The sequence below is a fragment of the Lissotriton vulgaris genome, chromosome 5 (genome assembly GCF_964263255.1).
Source record: "Lissotriton vulgaris chromosome 5, aLisVul1.2, whole genome shotgun sequence".
Lineage (NCBI taxonomy): Eukaryota > Metazoa > Chordata > Amphibia > Caudata > Salamandridae > Lissotriton > Lissotriton vulgaris.
The window spans coordinates 1,464,977,993-1,464,995,792 of NC_141693.1; the positions used below are offsets into that span (position 1 = coordinate 1,464,977,993).

A 17,800-nucleotide genomic window follows, 5' to 3' on the forward strand; every position below is an offset into this window, starting at 1 on the left:
TTAGGGGGAGGGTAATGTCACGTTAAATACGTAATAGAAGTATAGGTGGTGACAAATGTCTTAAACCACCTCCCTTGACCAATCAGAAGATGGGGCTTTGTCATTTTGCAACATTTATGGGTGGTCTTGGGGACTTAAAAACTGTATAAATAGCCTAGCTTAGCTTAGAGAAATTGTCCGACTTGTCCGACTAGCAGACCTGTCACTGACCCTACGAACTCTATAGGTGATTGATACAGAGTGCTGCGGAGCATTCTGCCTGAAAACTTTCCACAAACTCCAAGGGGTGGAAAATTAGTCTTAAGTGCTAAGCGAAGCACTTTGCTGGGAGACTCGAAAAACCTAATCGAGGTTATTGGCGAATTTCGTGCAGAAGAGGGGGTAACGCTGGCGTTGCACCCGAAGCTGGAAGGGGTTGGTCGTGCCTTGGTGAACCCAGTCCTAACCCAGACCTGAGGGGTATCCTGTCCTGACTGTCCATGAGCTGTACCTGCTCATCTTCTGGTATTCTCCGGAATCCTTGAGGGTCCTTGTCCCGTCCTTTCAAACTGACACGTGGACAGGGTTAGTCCTCATTCTCACTTAGGTAAATATTGGCATAGGTGTCTGTCTATACTATATCCTTAACTTTTCCTTTTCCAATTAAAGCAATCTTGCCTGTGGTATTCTCCATATCTCCTTTGAATGTAATTTCATGCAATTGATTATTAGTAAATGTTCCACTTTTACCCTTCCTATAGGACATTGTTAAACCCGACTGTTTATTCAGATTGTTCCAATTATACCTTTCCCTTTAGTATGGTTGCCGTAAAGTTAGTACAGATAGCATAAGGTTTAGGAATTAGTATATTAGGTCACACATTAGGTCCTCCTCACGTCCTTGCCCTGGTTTAAACCGTATTAGATAATATGTTCATTATGATTCATGTCCTATAGTGTCCTCTTTTACTCTATGATACTCACACTTATTCATAGTTATATTCTGGTTCTGATTCTAATCATTGATGTATTGCTTTGCATTTGCCTCCTTGTAATGGCATTTTCATTCTAAAACTTATTCTATATAAAACCCTTAAATACACTCAAGGTGTCTGTGGTCATTATACATTAAAGTGGAATTAAAGGTATTAAATGTGTAAAGAATTTTCTCCCTTTTAGTAAACCCTTATCACCTGTCCACTGCTAGCTCCTGATCCGTCAGGAGTAATGTGCCTGTGGTAAGTCAGGTACATGAATAGTAAGTGGTGTAAGAGTCACCGAAACGATTACTCATAGGAGCGTGTATGAAATCACCTGGTTCACCCCGTAAAACGTTATCATTGAAAATAAACACGCCAGGGCCCAGTGCGTGGAAAATTTTGGTGAGCCGGGTGACCTGCGCGCTCTATCACAGCCACAGGAGAGGATCGCATGGCTCAGTACAAACCTAAGATGACGCCACGCTTCTTGACTTCTTTTCAGCAGTGCCCACAATGTTACTAAGGAAGCCACAAGCTATCTGCGTGTCCTCGGGCTGAAGGTAGGTGCGTACAGGGGGCTCGTGCCACGTCTTTTTTTTTATTTGAAAGAGGCGCTTGGTAACAGATGCAGGCAACAGGTCTCAGCGCAGACCAAACGTGGAAGTAAAAATTAAAAAAACACATTTCATCATACTTCGCCTAGTACCGGAACCAAGTACAACACATCTAGCCACAGCCAGGAAAACACACATTGGAAGTAGACTCTATGAAGGGTCAAAAGCTTTCCGTCGTCCACAGCAGGCAGTCCTCTTTTGCGCAGGTCCAACTTGGGAAGGTCTCTGCACATCTCTTATAGTAGATGAACTTTCCACATTGCACTTTCCATATTGTGCCCCCATGTGGAAATGGTCAGCTCACTGTGATCTGTTCAGGCGTGGACACACCTCAGGGGCACTCGCTGATGCAAATAAGGGGTCCCAAACAGCCTTCAGTGCAGAAAAGCAAGTTAATAGTGCCGTTTGATGGTGTCACTGCCTCAAATAAAGGTACAGTTGGTGCCCACTGCAGTATAAACACCATTGGTCTCTGTTGAGGCGAATTCCAGCTCCAGATAGATCGGTAGTTTGCCACTCTTTAATGTTGTTGTCAATGCTGGATTGGCACCAGACAGGTGTTTGAAAATGAACAGCAAGCTGATTAACTTAAATTCATGGAAGGAACCTGAAGCGCCCAGGGCAGGCTGTCCAGTTGGTGGAGGAGACTGGTGGGGCTGGGATGGGCGTTCTCTTCCTTGATTTTGAAGTAGTTTCACTTGAAATAGTTTCCAGTATACATAGTTTATTTCCTGTTTGAAGTTTCCTCATCTCATGTAGATTTGTAGCCAGTCACGTAGGGTCTTTTCTTCCAGATTGTCACCAATGATGTAAGGATACAGTGTGGAATCCAAGGAAGACCAAAGGTAGCCGTGAGGTAAACCAAAGTAGAGGTTTATTAACTTAGTTTCAGGTTAGTCACAAGATGGAAGAAACAAGATGGTTGTTCAGCTGTTAAGAGGCCCCACCAGGAGCAGCATCCTTGCCGCTCAGCCCACTCTCTCTAACTGTCACTCACCCCAGTCCACCAGGCACATCAACAATCTACACAGTCATCAGGCATTCCAACATTCAGCACACACACTCATGCATACTGGCTGAGCAGCAGGAAATTTAGGTACAACAGAAAGGTACCTGGGATGCTGTTTTTTTTGCAAAATAGGCAGCAGCAGTTCCCATCTATTGTTATGTTTGTGTATTTAACTGAACTGTGCAGATAAATGAAGCTTTAAAAATGTGCAGCATTTCACCCCCCAAACAGTAAATTGAGCATTCTGCTACACTTTCTTATATTCTGTTGAGCGCATGCGTAGTCTGATCTGACCGTTACATATAGGCCCCCGGGAGAAAAATCCCAATTTACTAACAATCTACTAGATATACTAGCATCCCATGTATTGGCAACCGACAATTTTATCCTATTAGGGGATTTTAATCATCATGCGGAGCTAACACACGATAACCACTCTTGTAACCTAATAGCTGCATTGGAAACCTTGGGTCTCGTGCAAAGGGCACTTGGCCCCACTCATCAGGCCGGTCACTCTCTTGACTTAATTTTTACTAATATGGCTAACTTAAATTATGAACCACCGACACCTATGATCTGGACTGATCACTTCTTGGTCAATTTTAAATTCCCTAAACCCCTAGGGTCAAGAAGAATCACTCGGAAAGAAACTGTTTTTATCCAACCTTGGCACAAACCAACACCTGAGGCTTTTCTGACTCATTTTGTACCTCCAAAAAATAATCATGATAATATTGAAATAATGGTAGCCCAATTGGAACAATCCATTAAAAATACTTTGGATGAAACTATCCCGGAAAGCTCGGTCAATACTAAGAGTATTGCTTCACCTCGGTTTTCGGACGATTTGAAGCTGGAGAAAGCGAATAGCAGATCTGCAGAAAGGCGATGGCGGAAATATAGAACGCAAGAAAACCGCGACAGTTACAAACTCATTCATTCTAATTATTTAAAAAATATAAAGAAAGCCAAAACGCTCTATCTTTCACAGTGAATAAACAAGTCGGCCCATTTGAGTAAAGAACTGTACAAAATTGTGAAGGAATTCACCACCCCTCTGGTGGAGCGCTCTGCATTCATCCCTACCATAGAATGGGTGAACTCATTGTCCTCCTACTTTGATAATAAAATTAAACTCATTTATTCCTCGTTTCCAGTCCCCGGCCAGGATGCGCCCTTATTGGGTGCTGTATTTTTAGACACGGTGTCCCCCACTGAACTTACGCCCATCCCTTCCTTAACTGTATTCGAACCTACCACCACTGGTGAAGTATTAGAGGCCCTTAAGAAAATTAAATCAGGTTCCCCCACCGATTTACTATCCCCACGTAGATGTAGTGTGATACTCCCGCTATTGGCTGACAAACACCGACTAACATCTTTAACAATTCCTTTGAGAGTGCTTCCATTCCTAGTAGCTGGAAGCTGGCTCAGGTTAAACCTATTCTTAAAAAACATAACAGTGATCCGTCTATCCCATTCAATTACAGACCTATATCTCTTTTACCCTATTTTGGGAAAGTACTTGAACATCTAGTAAACAAACGTGTCTCCACCTATGTTGAAACACATGCACTGTTTGATTCTTCACAGTCGGGGTTTCGGGCCGCCCATGGAACGGAGACCGCAGTAATTGAGGTAGTTGATAACATCAGACTCTCCCTGGATAGAGGGGAGTCTGCCATTTTGGTCCTGTTAGATCTATCGGCGGCCTTTGACACCATCTCCCACAGCATTTTGATACATCGGCTGTGGGAGATTGGTGTCAGGGGCAACGCCCTAGCCTGGTTCAGGGATTATCTTACTGGACGTTATACCTATCTCAAGATGAACACCCTGGCATCCAAGAACATCCCTCTTACTGTGGGGGTGCCTCAGGGGTCGATTCTCAGTCCCCTGTTGTTCAACTTGTATTTTACCCCTTTAGCCAACATTATAAAATACTATGGCTTCTCTACAGTATCATATGCTGATGATACGCAGGTGTTAATCACCTGCAGTTCTCAGTCTTTTGACACCAGTGTAAGGTTCAAGCAATGCATGATTCACATTAGTAATTGGATGAGTGATAATAAGCTCCAACTCAATTATAGCAAGACTGAAATTTTGCTATTTGGTAAGGCCAAAACTATCTGGTCTCAAGAATGGTGGCCTCATGAACTGGGCCTGTGCCCAGAACCTAAAGAAGTGGTACACGATTTGGGCATTATGCTTGACAGTGCCCCCTCTATGAAAGCTCATGTCAATCAAGTTTCTGGAATCTGTTATGGAATTCTTAGACAGTTACGCAAAATCTTTAAATGGCTTCCTTTGGAGACAAGAAAGCCTTTGGTTCAGGGGCTTATCATTAGCCGTTTAGATTATGGAAACGCTATGTTTGTTTCGATTAATGAGGGCCTATTGACCAAATTACAAATTGTTCAGAACGCGGCCGCAAGACTGGTACTGGGCCTACCTCCACGCTCTGCATCCATTCCTACTCTCAAAAAATTGCACTGGCTTCCTGTGCGCCAGAGATGCCAATTTAAGATCCTGAGCCTCACTCATAAACTTCTTCATGGCACAGGCCCCATATACCTTGCAAAAAAACTAGTCTGGTATAGACCTGCCAGAACCTTGCGCTCCAGCTCGAAGTCTCTACTTTCCCAGCCTAAAGCTCGCACTTCCAGAAATGGTTGCAGGGCTTTTTCGTACTCAGCTCCGCAATTGTGGAATAAGTTACCTGCGCATCTCTGGTCTCTCTCCAATCACCAAGCTTTCCGTAAGAGCTTGAAGACCTGCTCTTCCCTAATTAATGCTTCGTCACGGTCTATTTTCCCTCAGGGTTGTTGCCTTCTTTTTTGCCAAGCGCCCTGAGACCTCTTTTGGTGATTTGTTACGATATATAAAAGCCTTTGACATTTGACAGGAGAGAACGGTACTTCGTCCAAATGAGTTTGATCTGTGCATAAGCATTTCAGAAAAAAGGTGGCTGTGTTGTCAGTGTGAGGCGGAAGTGACGCTATCAGCTCGGTATTTGTCACCCTTGCTGTTTGGTGGTGTACTGAAACAGCCATGGATATCTCCGTTAAAAAGAAAGAGGCGTTAACGCTCTTAGCCGAAGTCGATGCGAAGCTGCGTTCTTCCAAGTCCTTCTTCAGTGGCATGTTCTAGTGAGGACGTTGTGATTCTAAGGGGAACATTAGGGACTTGGGAGGAGGGCAGAAAGGGTGGCATACTGCAGACAGGACATGCTTTGGTGCCTTCTTTACCACCCCACACTCCCTCCCGTTGTCCGTGGCTTCTTTACCACCACCCTCCTTCCCGTTCTCTTTTGAGGCGTTTTAAATGCCTAAAAATGATGAACTCAAAGCGTGTTGCGTTTGTAGGAGAGTAGGGTCTACTTTCCTATGGTCACCCCACTTTTTGCTTCACTGGTTTTCGACTTAATGTGGCTGTAGGCCTGCTAATCAGACCCACAGCCCAGCTATTCTCTCTCTAAATTCACTACAATGTACTTTAGGTACATTACCAATTGGATACTGGATCACCTTATGAGCCCCTGTACAGTGTACCATAGGTACCCAGGGCATAGGTGCATCCAAGGCCTACCAGGGGCTGCAGCATATCTTTTGCCAACCCTGGCTGGCCATTCAAATTGACACAACTGGCTGATCACTCGGCGGGGGCAAGGTGGTGTAATCACCCCTTGCTTAGATATAGTATACCTATATTTAACCTCATATCTAGACACATATACACCTATAAGTCACTCCTATGGCCTTAACAATCCTGGAGGCAGAGTGCTTGGTTTTATGTGAGATGGTGCTCCAGCATGAGCTGAGCCTGTCTGCAGCTTTCGGAACCATGTCCTTTAGCTGTTCTAGGATATTGCCATACCATATACTCTTAAGTGCATTATAATTCTCGTGGTTAGATGCTAACTATGGTTTGGCTTTATCAAAAAATGTCGAGTAAGGTGTCATGCGATTTGGAATACTACCCCCTCGCCAGTTCAGGCGACGGGGGTAGCATTCCACCCTTCTAGAGGGAGAAGACATGTTGTTCCTACTATTCCCGGTAAAAGTTAACCAGAGCCTCAGCATCACAAAAAGGATGCAGCTGCCACAGACACAAGTCTGACCTCCTGCTGCTGGGAGTCCTTCCAGCGAGGGAGGCTTGGACAATAGGTTTCCTGCCTTGGGAGGTGCTAGCACCACCCCAGACAGGACTTTGTGTATTGGGACAGGGAGGGCTGAAAGGATTGAGACACAGACTGGGGCACACAAGGTGTCCCATGCATAGGCCAGTTCAAACAGGTGCTGGGGGACTCCAGACCCAGCTCTGGCGCGAAACTGGACAAGGGGAAAGGGGTGTAACCACCCCCTTCCCTGGTCCCACCCATAGGAGGGACCTAGCAGGTAATCCAGCCCCTAAGATTCGTATATAGGTAGGAGCTGAGTCTAGAGACTTTAGATTATCCTGACTGAAACACTGAAACGAAACTCTGGACCTTCATCACTCTACTTTGGAAGAAGACGACGACTGAAGAATCTCCCTTGCGGTCAAGGAGTGACCACCCTGTACAAGCAGGCACTATCCAGCGATCAACGACATGCTTTGCCGCCGCCACCTGCCGGAGCCGGAGCCCAGAGCCTGACAAGAACCGGATTCCCAGACATCCAACAGCCCAATCCACAGTCCCTGCAAAGCTGAGACCCGTGGAGGCGACGATAGACGTGGGACCGGCCATCTTGAAAAGTCTGTGACCTGCTAACTGTGCAGCCCCCGAGGCCTCCTCGAAGCTGTGCATTGGGGATTGAGAAGCCCCAAGCAGCATCTGCACCAAAGATCAGCCCTGCACACTCCACGAGTTCTGCGTGGGGCCCTTTTGCATTTTCCTGCTCGACGCGTCTGCCCGGTCACTTACCCGTTGGCTAGTGGCCATCTTGGCGACAAATCCGAGAAACTACACCGCTGGTCTGGTTGCTCCAGACTGGCCCTTGCTTCCCCCAAAAGAAGCAGCCCCTCAGACCTTGCTGGTCTGAGTAAGAAGCCGACAGTTTCCTGCGTGGGTTGCCTTTGCCAAGGCTTGTTGCCTCCAATCTTGAAGCCAACACCACCAACAGCGGGAGCCTTCGTGGGACAGTCGATGCTTGACTACTGGTCGTCGTCGATGACTCCGGGTCCACGTGGCTGCAGAGACAAGCTTCCCATCAGCACCTGATCGCATCCAGACATAGCCTGGTTCCTTCCTGGTTCCATCCTGGTCACCGGCTAGTGACCCAGACTCTGTCCCCTCTGCTTTCAGGTCCTCTTCATCTTTGATCCACCCTTGGATCCACCCAGACTCTTCTCTTCTGGTCGCCTGCAGCATCTTTACTCCAAGGCTCCATAGATCTCCACGACGAAACCCAACACACTTTTAGACCTATGCACCCGCTCCCTGTGGGTTAGGTAACGCGAGTACTACGGTGCTCCTGTAGGAGGTTTACACCCCTAGTGTCCTAGTTTCAAGTGGTTTAGTTCTAGTCCAGTCGGAAGACTCCCAAACCTTTAACTTTTTAACTTTTACGCACCCATTGACTTCTATGTGCAAACACGTGTGCCTTCAGACACTGCACACGCATCCCGTGGGCCTTCTGCTCCCTAACCATTGTTAGTACAGTGTAGCCCCAGCGATTCCCAAGGCCCTAGACCTTACCATTGTTCGTGACGTGGTAGTTATACCACTTGTTTTAATATATGGTTTAGCGGGCCACCCGGCCCTATCCATAATTGTGCAACTTTTGTATGTTATATTAAGTTCCTTGTTTTGCGCTTGTGCTTCTGTGCTCATAAAGAGTTCAAGGGTTTGTTTAGAAATAAATACATATATATTTTGAATATATATCCTGTGTGGTGTCCTTTCATTTGGTATTAAAAGGATTGCATATGGTAAAACAGCTGGCTTCACATGCCCTCTTGAGTGTGGCCTAAGACTGCTCTGTCCATGCTACCCCTAGGATAGCTGGTCTATAAGGTTGACTTTACAGCCATCACCAATAAGGGTTGTTTGGACTGGTGCAAGGTGCCCACTAGAATAGTGAACATCATATACCAGGCCAACTTCTCACAGCGTTTCCCCATGCGAAATTATTTTTTGATCTGTTAAAAGTACACGATGTAAAGGAATTTATTTGTCCGCTTATTTATTAGCATTTACAATGCCAATAGCTCACATTCGTTTAAATGCAATGCAATAGGTTTTGCATTTACAAAACTTTTAGCTATTGGCATTTTAAATTATAATGCCTTTTATTTATGTTTTACAAAACAAAAACAAAAAATGACATTTACAAAGACAATAGCTCCAAACAATGTCCGTGCTAGACCTATTGCATTATAAATGTTTGTCATTGGGAGGTACAAGGTATATCAATGGCCTCCTGCAAAGAAAGCTGATGTTTTGATGAAATAGTACGGACTGAACTGCCTTTGCCAAATCCCACTAGTAGAATGTTGAATATTTAACTTTGGATAGTCTCTCGCATACTTTCAAGGATCGGTTCTGGTGCCGAAATGGATAATTTCAGTGCCTAACTTGGTTTTTGTTTAGGTGCACGAGTGGTCAGAGCCAAAGAGGTGGAACAGTGGATGCTCTGTGCCAATGCTGCAGCTGATGTGCTTGGTACGGAGATTGGTCAGCTTGAAGTAGTACGTTTCGGCATGGCTTTTGGTGCTGGGCTTGAGGTCGGATGCAAAAACAGTTGATGGACAGAATACAGAACAACATCATACATTCACCCCAGTACAGAGATCTGGGCCTAAATCAATCGTTTTTTTGAACTCCACACCACCCCAGTTCAGACATGGCCATATGCAAATCAGCCTCATGGGAACAGTCTAGCCCGAACTGCCAAGCCGTGTCTTCCCTGGACTGGAATCAAGCATCCTAGGACCGGTTTCTGGCTATCAGCTGTCATCAGCCAGGATAGCTTGACTCCAGTGGTGTAGAGAGCACGGGACTCACATCTGAGCATACCCGTCCCACTTGGGGAGACAAATGCAAAAACAACAGTTGATAGACAGAATGCAGAACAATGTCATACATTCATCCCAGTACAGTGATCTGGGGCTGAATCCATCGTTTTTTTGCACTCCACACCACCCCAGTTCAGACTTGGCCATATGCAAATCAATCTGACCCTGTGCCTCATGGTAACAGTCAAGCCCGAACTGCCAACCTTGGACCGGAATCAAATCGAACTGGGGTGGTGTCGTGAGCAAAATAACAATGGATTAAACCCAGATCTGTGACTGGGGGTGAATGTTTTGCCATTGTGCAACATTCCGTCCATCAATTGTTGTTTTTGCATTTGTCATCACTATGGACCTGCATGTGAACTCTGAAATGCATATGCCTAAGCACTAAACCTTCAAGGTAGCTATGTTAAAGAATCCAATACATTTATTTAAGCCTATGGAAATATTTTAATGTGGACTATGCACAAAAAAAATGTATAAGGTGGTTTGGTGGTATCTTCTTAGCAGGCACAGGAACAGTATCACACATACTGACAGGCTGAAGAGGAGGGAACATGTCACAGCATCTATGTCACCACTCTCAAAGCTCCCAACCTTCTCATCAACAATTTTTGGTGCCATGGTGATAAGAGAAGACACAGCCTTCCATATGTATTGAACAGATACTTACTGACACATGCCATCAGGTCGTGGAAGATCTCCTTGGGTAGGAGAGGGTGCTCAAGTCCCCGGAAATAGAGCTTCAGGACCCCTGCAACAGAGTCCATGTCATGGTCATTCTGATCTCCAGCCAGTGGGTCCTCACCTGGAAAGAGAAATGGGATGAGTCGAGAGAACAATAGCTTGGACACCGTTCTTACTGTGGCCTTTCAGTGGTATGACATATCCAAATGCTAAGTCACAGTGAACTAAACACTTCTCATGCCTACACTGGACTTAAATGCATGAATGAGGTTCATCATATTGCGATAAACTGCATGAACACAGAAGCATTTGTCCAATAAGACACAAACACAGTAACAGTGACAGAGGTAAAAAGATATCCAAGTTAAAGTACATTGAAACAGAAAATTCTGTATGAAAAATTCATACCACAACTCACCCCCTGCCCCACTACCCCCGGACTAATACTCCAAACACTTTACTTACCTTTATTATTGTTTTTGTGATCATGGGTTCATTATCCTGAAGCATAGCAACTGGGTATGGTAAGCTCATTTCGTCTCACAAAGTTTAAAGTTGTAATAATCATGGCACTGTCAAACAATTCACTACTATAACGTGATCTGGACTAAAAATAATCTGTGCTTTGGGACCATCTATTTGTGGGGAAATATCATTAACAACGAAGGCATTACTACGCGTAACGTTTACTACGGGGCACTTACCACGTAAACGTCTTTTCCACGCGTATGCCTTCCACGATATTCTTTACCACGCAATAATCATTCCGGTCGGGGAAAAAAAAAAAGCGTAGGATTAAAAAAGGGGGGTCTCCCCCCCCCCATAAAAAAACGAACCTGCCGTGCCGAAGAAATCAGCGTCGTTAGAGAGGAAGCTGGAACAAACTTCTGATTCCTCTTTACGACGTACGAGCGACGTGGTATAGGTGATGCGGGGAAAACGAATTCCATTGTAACGCATGTGTGGAAAAGGCATGCGTTGCAACGGAATACGTAGTAACGACATACAACTCTATTTGTGCCTCAAATCTCTGGTGAAAAGCCTCAAGTGGTAGACGGGTCCTCCTAAATGGCACTGCCAGATTTTGTCAACTCTTTGCACCTTGACTCTTATAGGGACATTACAAATGAACATCTGTCTCAGGCGCTGACTGATAAAAGACATGAAGAAACTGAGCGGCATAGCGCTGAGCAGGAAATGCCAGCCCACTGAAGGTTACTTTCTCACAAATAGTGCACTCCTTTCAGTCAGGTACAGGTGGCTCAGCAAGTAAAATGAGTGGAAAGAACAACACTGAATATCCACTGAAAACCCTAGGGATACCCAAAGTTACTCTGACGGTGTGCTGAAACAGTGCATTATTTCTGAACAGCGATTTTCCACAAACGTCGATTGTGGCTGTTCAATACAGATGGAAGCAAACTATTTTTAAAATGCAAACATTAACAATAAGCAATGAGCTTTCTTCACATGCGGATCTTGCAGCTTTTATTTTTTTTATTTTGCTTAAGTCCAGTAGGCACAAGTTTACAAAATTAGGACAATTTTAGAATACGTTTTAGGAAGAGCTGACCCGGCTTTGGCTGATCGGGATATTTGAACATAGGAACCAAAGTTGCTCTTTTTTCTTTGGAGGATGAAAAGAAAAATGAGTTATCGTCCTTTGGAATAAGTAGCAGACCAAGTTGAAGAATGTTTGACTTTCATTACCTTCAATTAAATCAATCAAGGTTTTTGAGAGAGCACTACTCGCCTGTGAGGGTCTCAAGACTCTGAGGGAAGGAGTGTGAGCAGCTCTGTTGGGGGACATTCGAGGAGCCAGGTCTTGAGGTGCCTTCTGAATTGGTGCAGTGTTGGGCTTCATCGGAGGTGGAGAGGGAGTTCGTTCCAGGTATTGGCTGCGAGGTAGGAGAAGGATCCTCCACCTGCTCTGGTACTGTAGAAACGAGGGACAGTGCCTGAGGTGAGGTCGGCTGAGTGGAGGTTTCTTTTGGGGGCATGGAAGGGGATTCGGTTGTTAAGGTATTGGGGTCCGGTGTTGTGTAGAGCTTTGTAGGCGTGTGTGAGCAGTTTGAAGGTGATTCTTCTTTCTACAGAGAGCCAGTGAAAGTCGTGGAGGTGTTGGGTGATGTGGTCATGTCGTGGGATGTCGAGTATAAGTCTGGCTGTGGCATTTTGGAAGGTCTTGAGTTTGTGGAGGAGTTTTTGTTGATTCCAATGTGGAGAGCGTTTCCGTAGTCCAGTCTGCTGGTGAGGAGTGCATGTGTGACGGATTTCCTGGAGTCAGGGGGTATCCAATTGAACGTCTTGCCAAGCATGCAGATAGTGTTGAAGCATGCAGAGGATTCCTGGTGAGTGAAGAGTCAAGTATGGTGCTGAGGTTGCGTGCGTGGTCTGTTGGGGTGGGAGGGGGGCCACAAGTTGTTGTCCCATGTGGAGGGGGTGGAGCCAAGGATGACTACTTCTGTTTTCTCAGCATTGAGCTTCAGGCAGCTGTTGCTCATCCAGGTCACAACGGCTTCGATCCCTTCTTTGAAATTGTGCCTGGTTAAGTTGCGTTCTTTGGTGAGGGAGAGGATGCGCTGGGTGTCATCGGTGTAGGAGACTCTGTTGAGTCTGAGGTTTCTGACTATGGTTGTGAGGGGGGGCCATGTAGACATTGAAGAGTGTGGGCTGTGGGAGGATCCTTGGGGAACCTGCATCTGATCTCTGTCGGTTCTGAGAGGGAGAGCGGGACTCTTATTCTCTGTGTTCTGCTAAGAGGAAAGATCGCATCCAGTCTAAGGCTATTCCTCAAATGCCAGCGTCGTGGAGCCTGGGGGCTAGTGTGCGGTGGGAGACTGTTTAAAGTTGCTTATGTATCCAGGAGGATGAGGGTCATCGTGTGACCTTGGTCGAGGAGGGCACAGATGTCGGTAGCGATGAGCGGTCTCGGTGCAGTGGTTTCTGCGGAATCCGGATTGAGAGGTGCCTAGGATGCTGTTGGTTGCTATGAAGTGTGCTAGATGGGTACGGACAGCCTTTTGGATGACTTTTGCGGCAAAAAGGAGCCGAGAGATGGGCCGGAAGTTCTTGAGATCTGTCGGGTCGGCGGAGGGCGTCTTGTTGACTATGGCTGGGAATGTTGCGGGGAATGAGGCGGTCCTCGAGGGAGCAGTTGATAGTTCGGCATAGCTCTGGTGTGATGGCAGTGGCGGCCCTCAAAAATGTGCGGCGGGCAGGGGTTGGTAGGTCCTCCAAAGTGAATGCTCTTCATAGTTTTTAAAGTGTCTTCTGTGGTGAGAGGGCTCCAGGTGAGAAGGGTCTGTTGGATGGCGTCATTGGGGGTGGAGGTTGGGGTTGTGTCACAGTCTTGGTCGTAGTTGTTGTAGAGCGTCTTGATCTTGAGGTGAAAGAAGGAGCGGAGTTTGTTGCAGAGGTCTTGGGTTGGAGGGACATCAGTAGTTTCGCTGTTTGATTTGGCGAATTCCTGTTTGATTGTGAAGAGTTCCTTGGAGTTGTGGGCGTTGGGAGGATACGGTCTTGGATGAAGCTTTTCTTTGTTGATTTGATGAGTTGGTGGTGTGCTGTCATGGCTGCTTTGTAGGGGGTGTGTGCTTCCGGGGTTTTGCTGTTTCTCCACTTCTTCTCCAGTCGCCAGCAAACGCGCTTGGATTCACGGAGATCAGTGGTGAACCAGTTGGCTTTCTTGTTGTGTCGTCTCGTGGAGTTCTGGAGGGGGGCGAGGGTGTTAGCGCAGTTGGCAATCCTTTGGTGGAGGTTGTTTATTGCTGTGTTGGCGTCCATCATAGCAGGGGGAGGAGTGCAGGTGAGGGCAGAGGTGAGGTGTTCTTCAGAGACTTTGTTCCAGCTTCTGCATGGGGGCGGGCGTGCGCCTGGGTGCAATGGGTTTTGTGAAGGAGAAATTAATGCAGTGGTGGTCTGTCCAGAGCAGGACCGTGGTGTGGCTGTAAAAAATGTGTGTCCTGCTGTGTGAGAGGGGGGTGGAGACAAGCTGCTTCAGTCCTATGTTGGTGAGGTTCTCCAGGAGGGCGGTGGTGTTGGGATCGCTGTGATTGTCCCGGTGGAAGTTCAGGGCTCCGAGTAGTATGTTGTCCATAGAACCGAGTACGTGGGGGTGCGATGTGGTTGGCAATGGTGTTGGTGAAGGGGGTGCAGGATCCAGGAGGTCTGTAGGCGAGTGTTCCGAGCGTTGTTCTAGGGTTTGGCTGGATTTGAAAGTGGATGTGTTCCACGGGGGGGGGGGCAAGGTGCTGTCCGAGTTGGTGCTAGTGGGTCGCACAGAGCTCTTGTGGATGGTGAGACCTCCTCCTGGGCGGTTGGGGCGGTCTTTCCACAGGATCTTGTATCCAGTGAGGATGGCAGTTGCAATGTCAGGTGCAGAGCTGGCATAGGTTCAGGTCTAAGTGAAGAAGGCAACGTTAGACTGGTGAATGTTGAGGAGTTCCCAGATTTTTTGTGCAGGGAGCGTATGTTGAGGAAGATGCAGATCTGTGGCTTGTGGAGTCCAGTGGTTTGGGGGTAGCTGCCTGGGTCCAGAGGAGGGTGAAGGTGCGGCAGAAGTGTTTTCAGGAGATTGGGCCTTGGTGTTGCTCAGCATCGAGAGCTGGCAGTTGTTTTTGCATCGGGATTGAGTGCGTGGAGAGTGCTGGGGGGTCGTACCTGGTGAGGGGGTGGGGGACCAGGGTTCCTGGCACTGGTGGCTGTTTGGTGTAGATGGGCTTGCCATTGGAGCTCTTTCGACCGGGCATCGGCTGCCATTAAGTAGGCGTAGGGGAGGGTGAAAAGCTGGGAGCGACAAGCTGGGTTTGAGGGACCGTGGGGGCAGCAGCGGCGGGGAGTGCAAAGGAAAAGGAGGCAAAAGAAGTAAAGAGGCAATGACAAGGATAGAACAAATCGATTTAGAAAAGGGGGTGGAGATGGACAGAGTATCTGAATTAAGCAGAACACTCCTACCCAGTCAACAGATCAGGGCTTGATCCATCACCGTTTTTTAGCTCACTGCACCATCCCAGCTCAGACCCTGGCTACATGCAAATTAGCCTGTCCCTGGCCCAGTGCATCATGGGAACAGGGCAGACCAAACTACCAAGCCAATTCTTTTACTGGAAAGGAAACAAGCTTCCGGGGACCGGTTTCTGGCATTACAGCCGTATTCGGCCCGTCTTGCTTGAATCCTGATGGTGCAGTAAGCAAGGGACTCATGTCTGAGCATACCCTTCCACGCTTATGGTGGACAAAACGATTTAGAAAAGGGGGTGGTGATGGACAGAGTATCTGAATTAAGCAGAACACTCCTACCCAGTCAACAGATCAGGGCTTGATCCATCACCGTTTTTTAGCTCACGGTGCAGTGAGCTAAAAAACAGTGATGGATCAAGCCCTGATCTGTTGACTGGGTACGAGTGTTCTGCTTAATTCAGATACTCTGTCCATCACCACCCCCTTTTCTGAATCGGAAGGATAGAACAAAGGCAAACCGAAAGGAGGCAGAGAGAATAAAGGCCAACAGAAAAGGCAACAGAAGGAGGCAAACAGAGAAGGCAACAGAAGGAGGCAAACAGAAAAGGCAAAAAAAGGAGGCAAATAGAAAAAGGCAGACAGAAAACAGGTGACACACAGAGTGGACCAGCAGAAGAGCAAGCCCCTCCACAAGACCAGCAGGGATGATGCGCAGGCACGAGCCTGCGGTTGGAGGAGGGCCTTGAACACCTACCTGGCAAGGAGCTTGAAGGGAATTAAGGCCAATCCCACAATGGTAGAGCTGAGCGGGGGGGGAGCAGTGACTCTGTCTTGGTCAGAGGTCTTGCTCTTCTTGCCGTGCAGCGACCGCAATTAAGTAGGGGTCGGGGGAGGGTGAACAGTAGGGAGCGACACACCGAGGGGGATGTGCAGGGGAGAGCAGTGACTCTGACCAGGCCAGAGGTAATGCTCATTGCGTCTCCGCTCACCTCTAATAACTCCATTACTAAACCACAAGGTACCAGTACCAATGAATGAAAAGCTCTTTACCTGGGGCTAAGGTTACAAATATTCATAGTGCCAGTTCAAGGGGCCTATGAAACTCCCACAGTATTAAACATTCTGATAAAGTGGACCACATATGTTAAACCTCAGCACAGAAGTTGAGTTCGCTTTGTCACCCTCACTTGAAAACTTTGAGTTTAGAGGCTTTGCAACGTTAACACCTAGTTCTACAGAAAACCTACAAGCATGGACATCACACGGGTGACAGAATATGCCTTTTCAGTGAATTCTTAAGTATTCTAATAACTTCTCTAATGGAAGCAGTACGTGTGGAGTGAGTGGTGAGTGTCTTTTATGAGCCTATTTATGTTGAATATTTTGAAAACCACTAAATTAATTTAACAGTTCCTGAAAAATGCAGTGAAAGAGGTCAAATTCGAGCTACCTTCCAAATTTTACGAACGTTCACTGGATAAGTGTTGGGATAGCCAGTATCAACAGGTCCCTGCAGAGCTGTGTGTTAAAGGCGGACATTTAGTATTTAATCTTCACAAAACTTGGTACCAAATCCTGCCCAAGCAAATTTTGTAGTTTTATGCACTTAAAGAGGCCAAAATTCAGTCTTTTAAAAGGATCTCTTCCCATACAGATGAGATTGAAGCACGAACTGTTGCTCTCCATTTCACTAAGCTAATTATGACACCTATTAAAGTATACCGGATAGGTAATGTTTTGCTCCCAGGAAAGTTATATATTAGCTACACAATTTTAGTAGCAAGACAAACTTAGGAGGGTAATTCTCACTGCATGCACTGTTACGAGTCGGTCCATGTGTCCTTCACACTGTCTTTCACTCCAGTCATGGTGACCACATCAGACAACAGAGTAGCTATTTTGGTAAACAATGCCAAAACCAAGAACTCATAAGGGAAGATGTAATATTACAACACACTATGTATGTCTCCAGAGGAAATAGTCTTGACCTATATACCATGCGCATCTGTACATACGAGTCTGAGTTCAATCTCTTCCTGGTCTAGAAGAGCGAGGATTGACACTCAAACTTCATTCCAATACATTTGAATGGATTTTTTTGCCTGCGGCTGTCCACCTCTGAAGATTGCTAAATAAGTATGCCTCCCAGTAGTCCTGCTGATCCAAAACTTCTTAAATGATTTTGGAAGCTAGCTAAGCTGGAAGAGCATCTACGGCAGTGATACGCAAACATGAAGATTACATGATGAATTCACAGTGCAGACTCAAACCTTCATCCTACTAAGCTCAAAAAAATAATATGTGTAACATGTACACTGGCTACTGAAGCACTGACACAAAGCAATTGTTGACATGCAGAACGAATATGGCCAACCCTGCAGCCATGCTCTTTTGAAACTATATGGATCTCTCATTCTCTACCCATTTCACAGGGTGCGTGCTCTGTATGCACATGAGTTCACGGAGGAAACGCGTAGGTTACTTTCAGGTTTTGAGCGAGGACAGAGAAGTGTTGACAGATCTGTCAACAGGACATACCGAAGATATGAAGGTATTGACAAATAACG

At 46.5% G+C, this 17,800-nt stretch overlaps 1 protein-coding gene across 2 annotated transcripts in view; it reads right to left on the minus strand.

Annotated features, from left to right (window-relative positions):
• The window catches only part of SRGAP2 (SLIT-ROBO Rho GTPase activating protein 2), a 539,260-nt gene that overhangs the window by 98,208 nt on the left and 423,252 nt on the right, over positions 1-17,800 (minus strand). For both annotated transcript variants that reach the window (XM_086923416.1, XM_086923417.1), the window contains one exon: positions 10,258-10,392. In XM_086923416.1, coding sequence (XP_086779542.1) covers positions 10,258-10,392 — 135 coding nt within the window. The remainder of the gene's footprint in view (positions 1-10,257; positions 10,393-17,800) is intronic.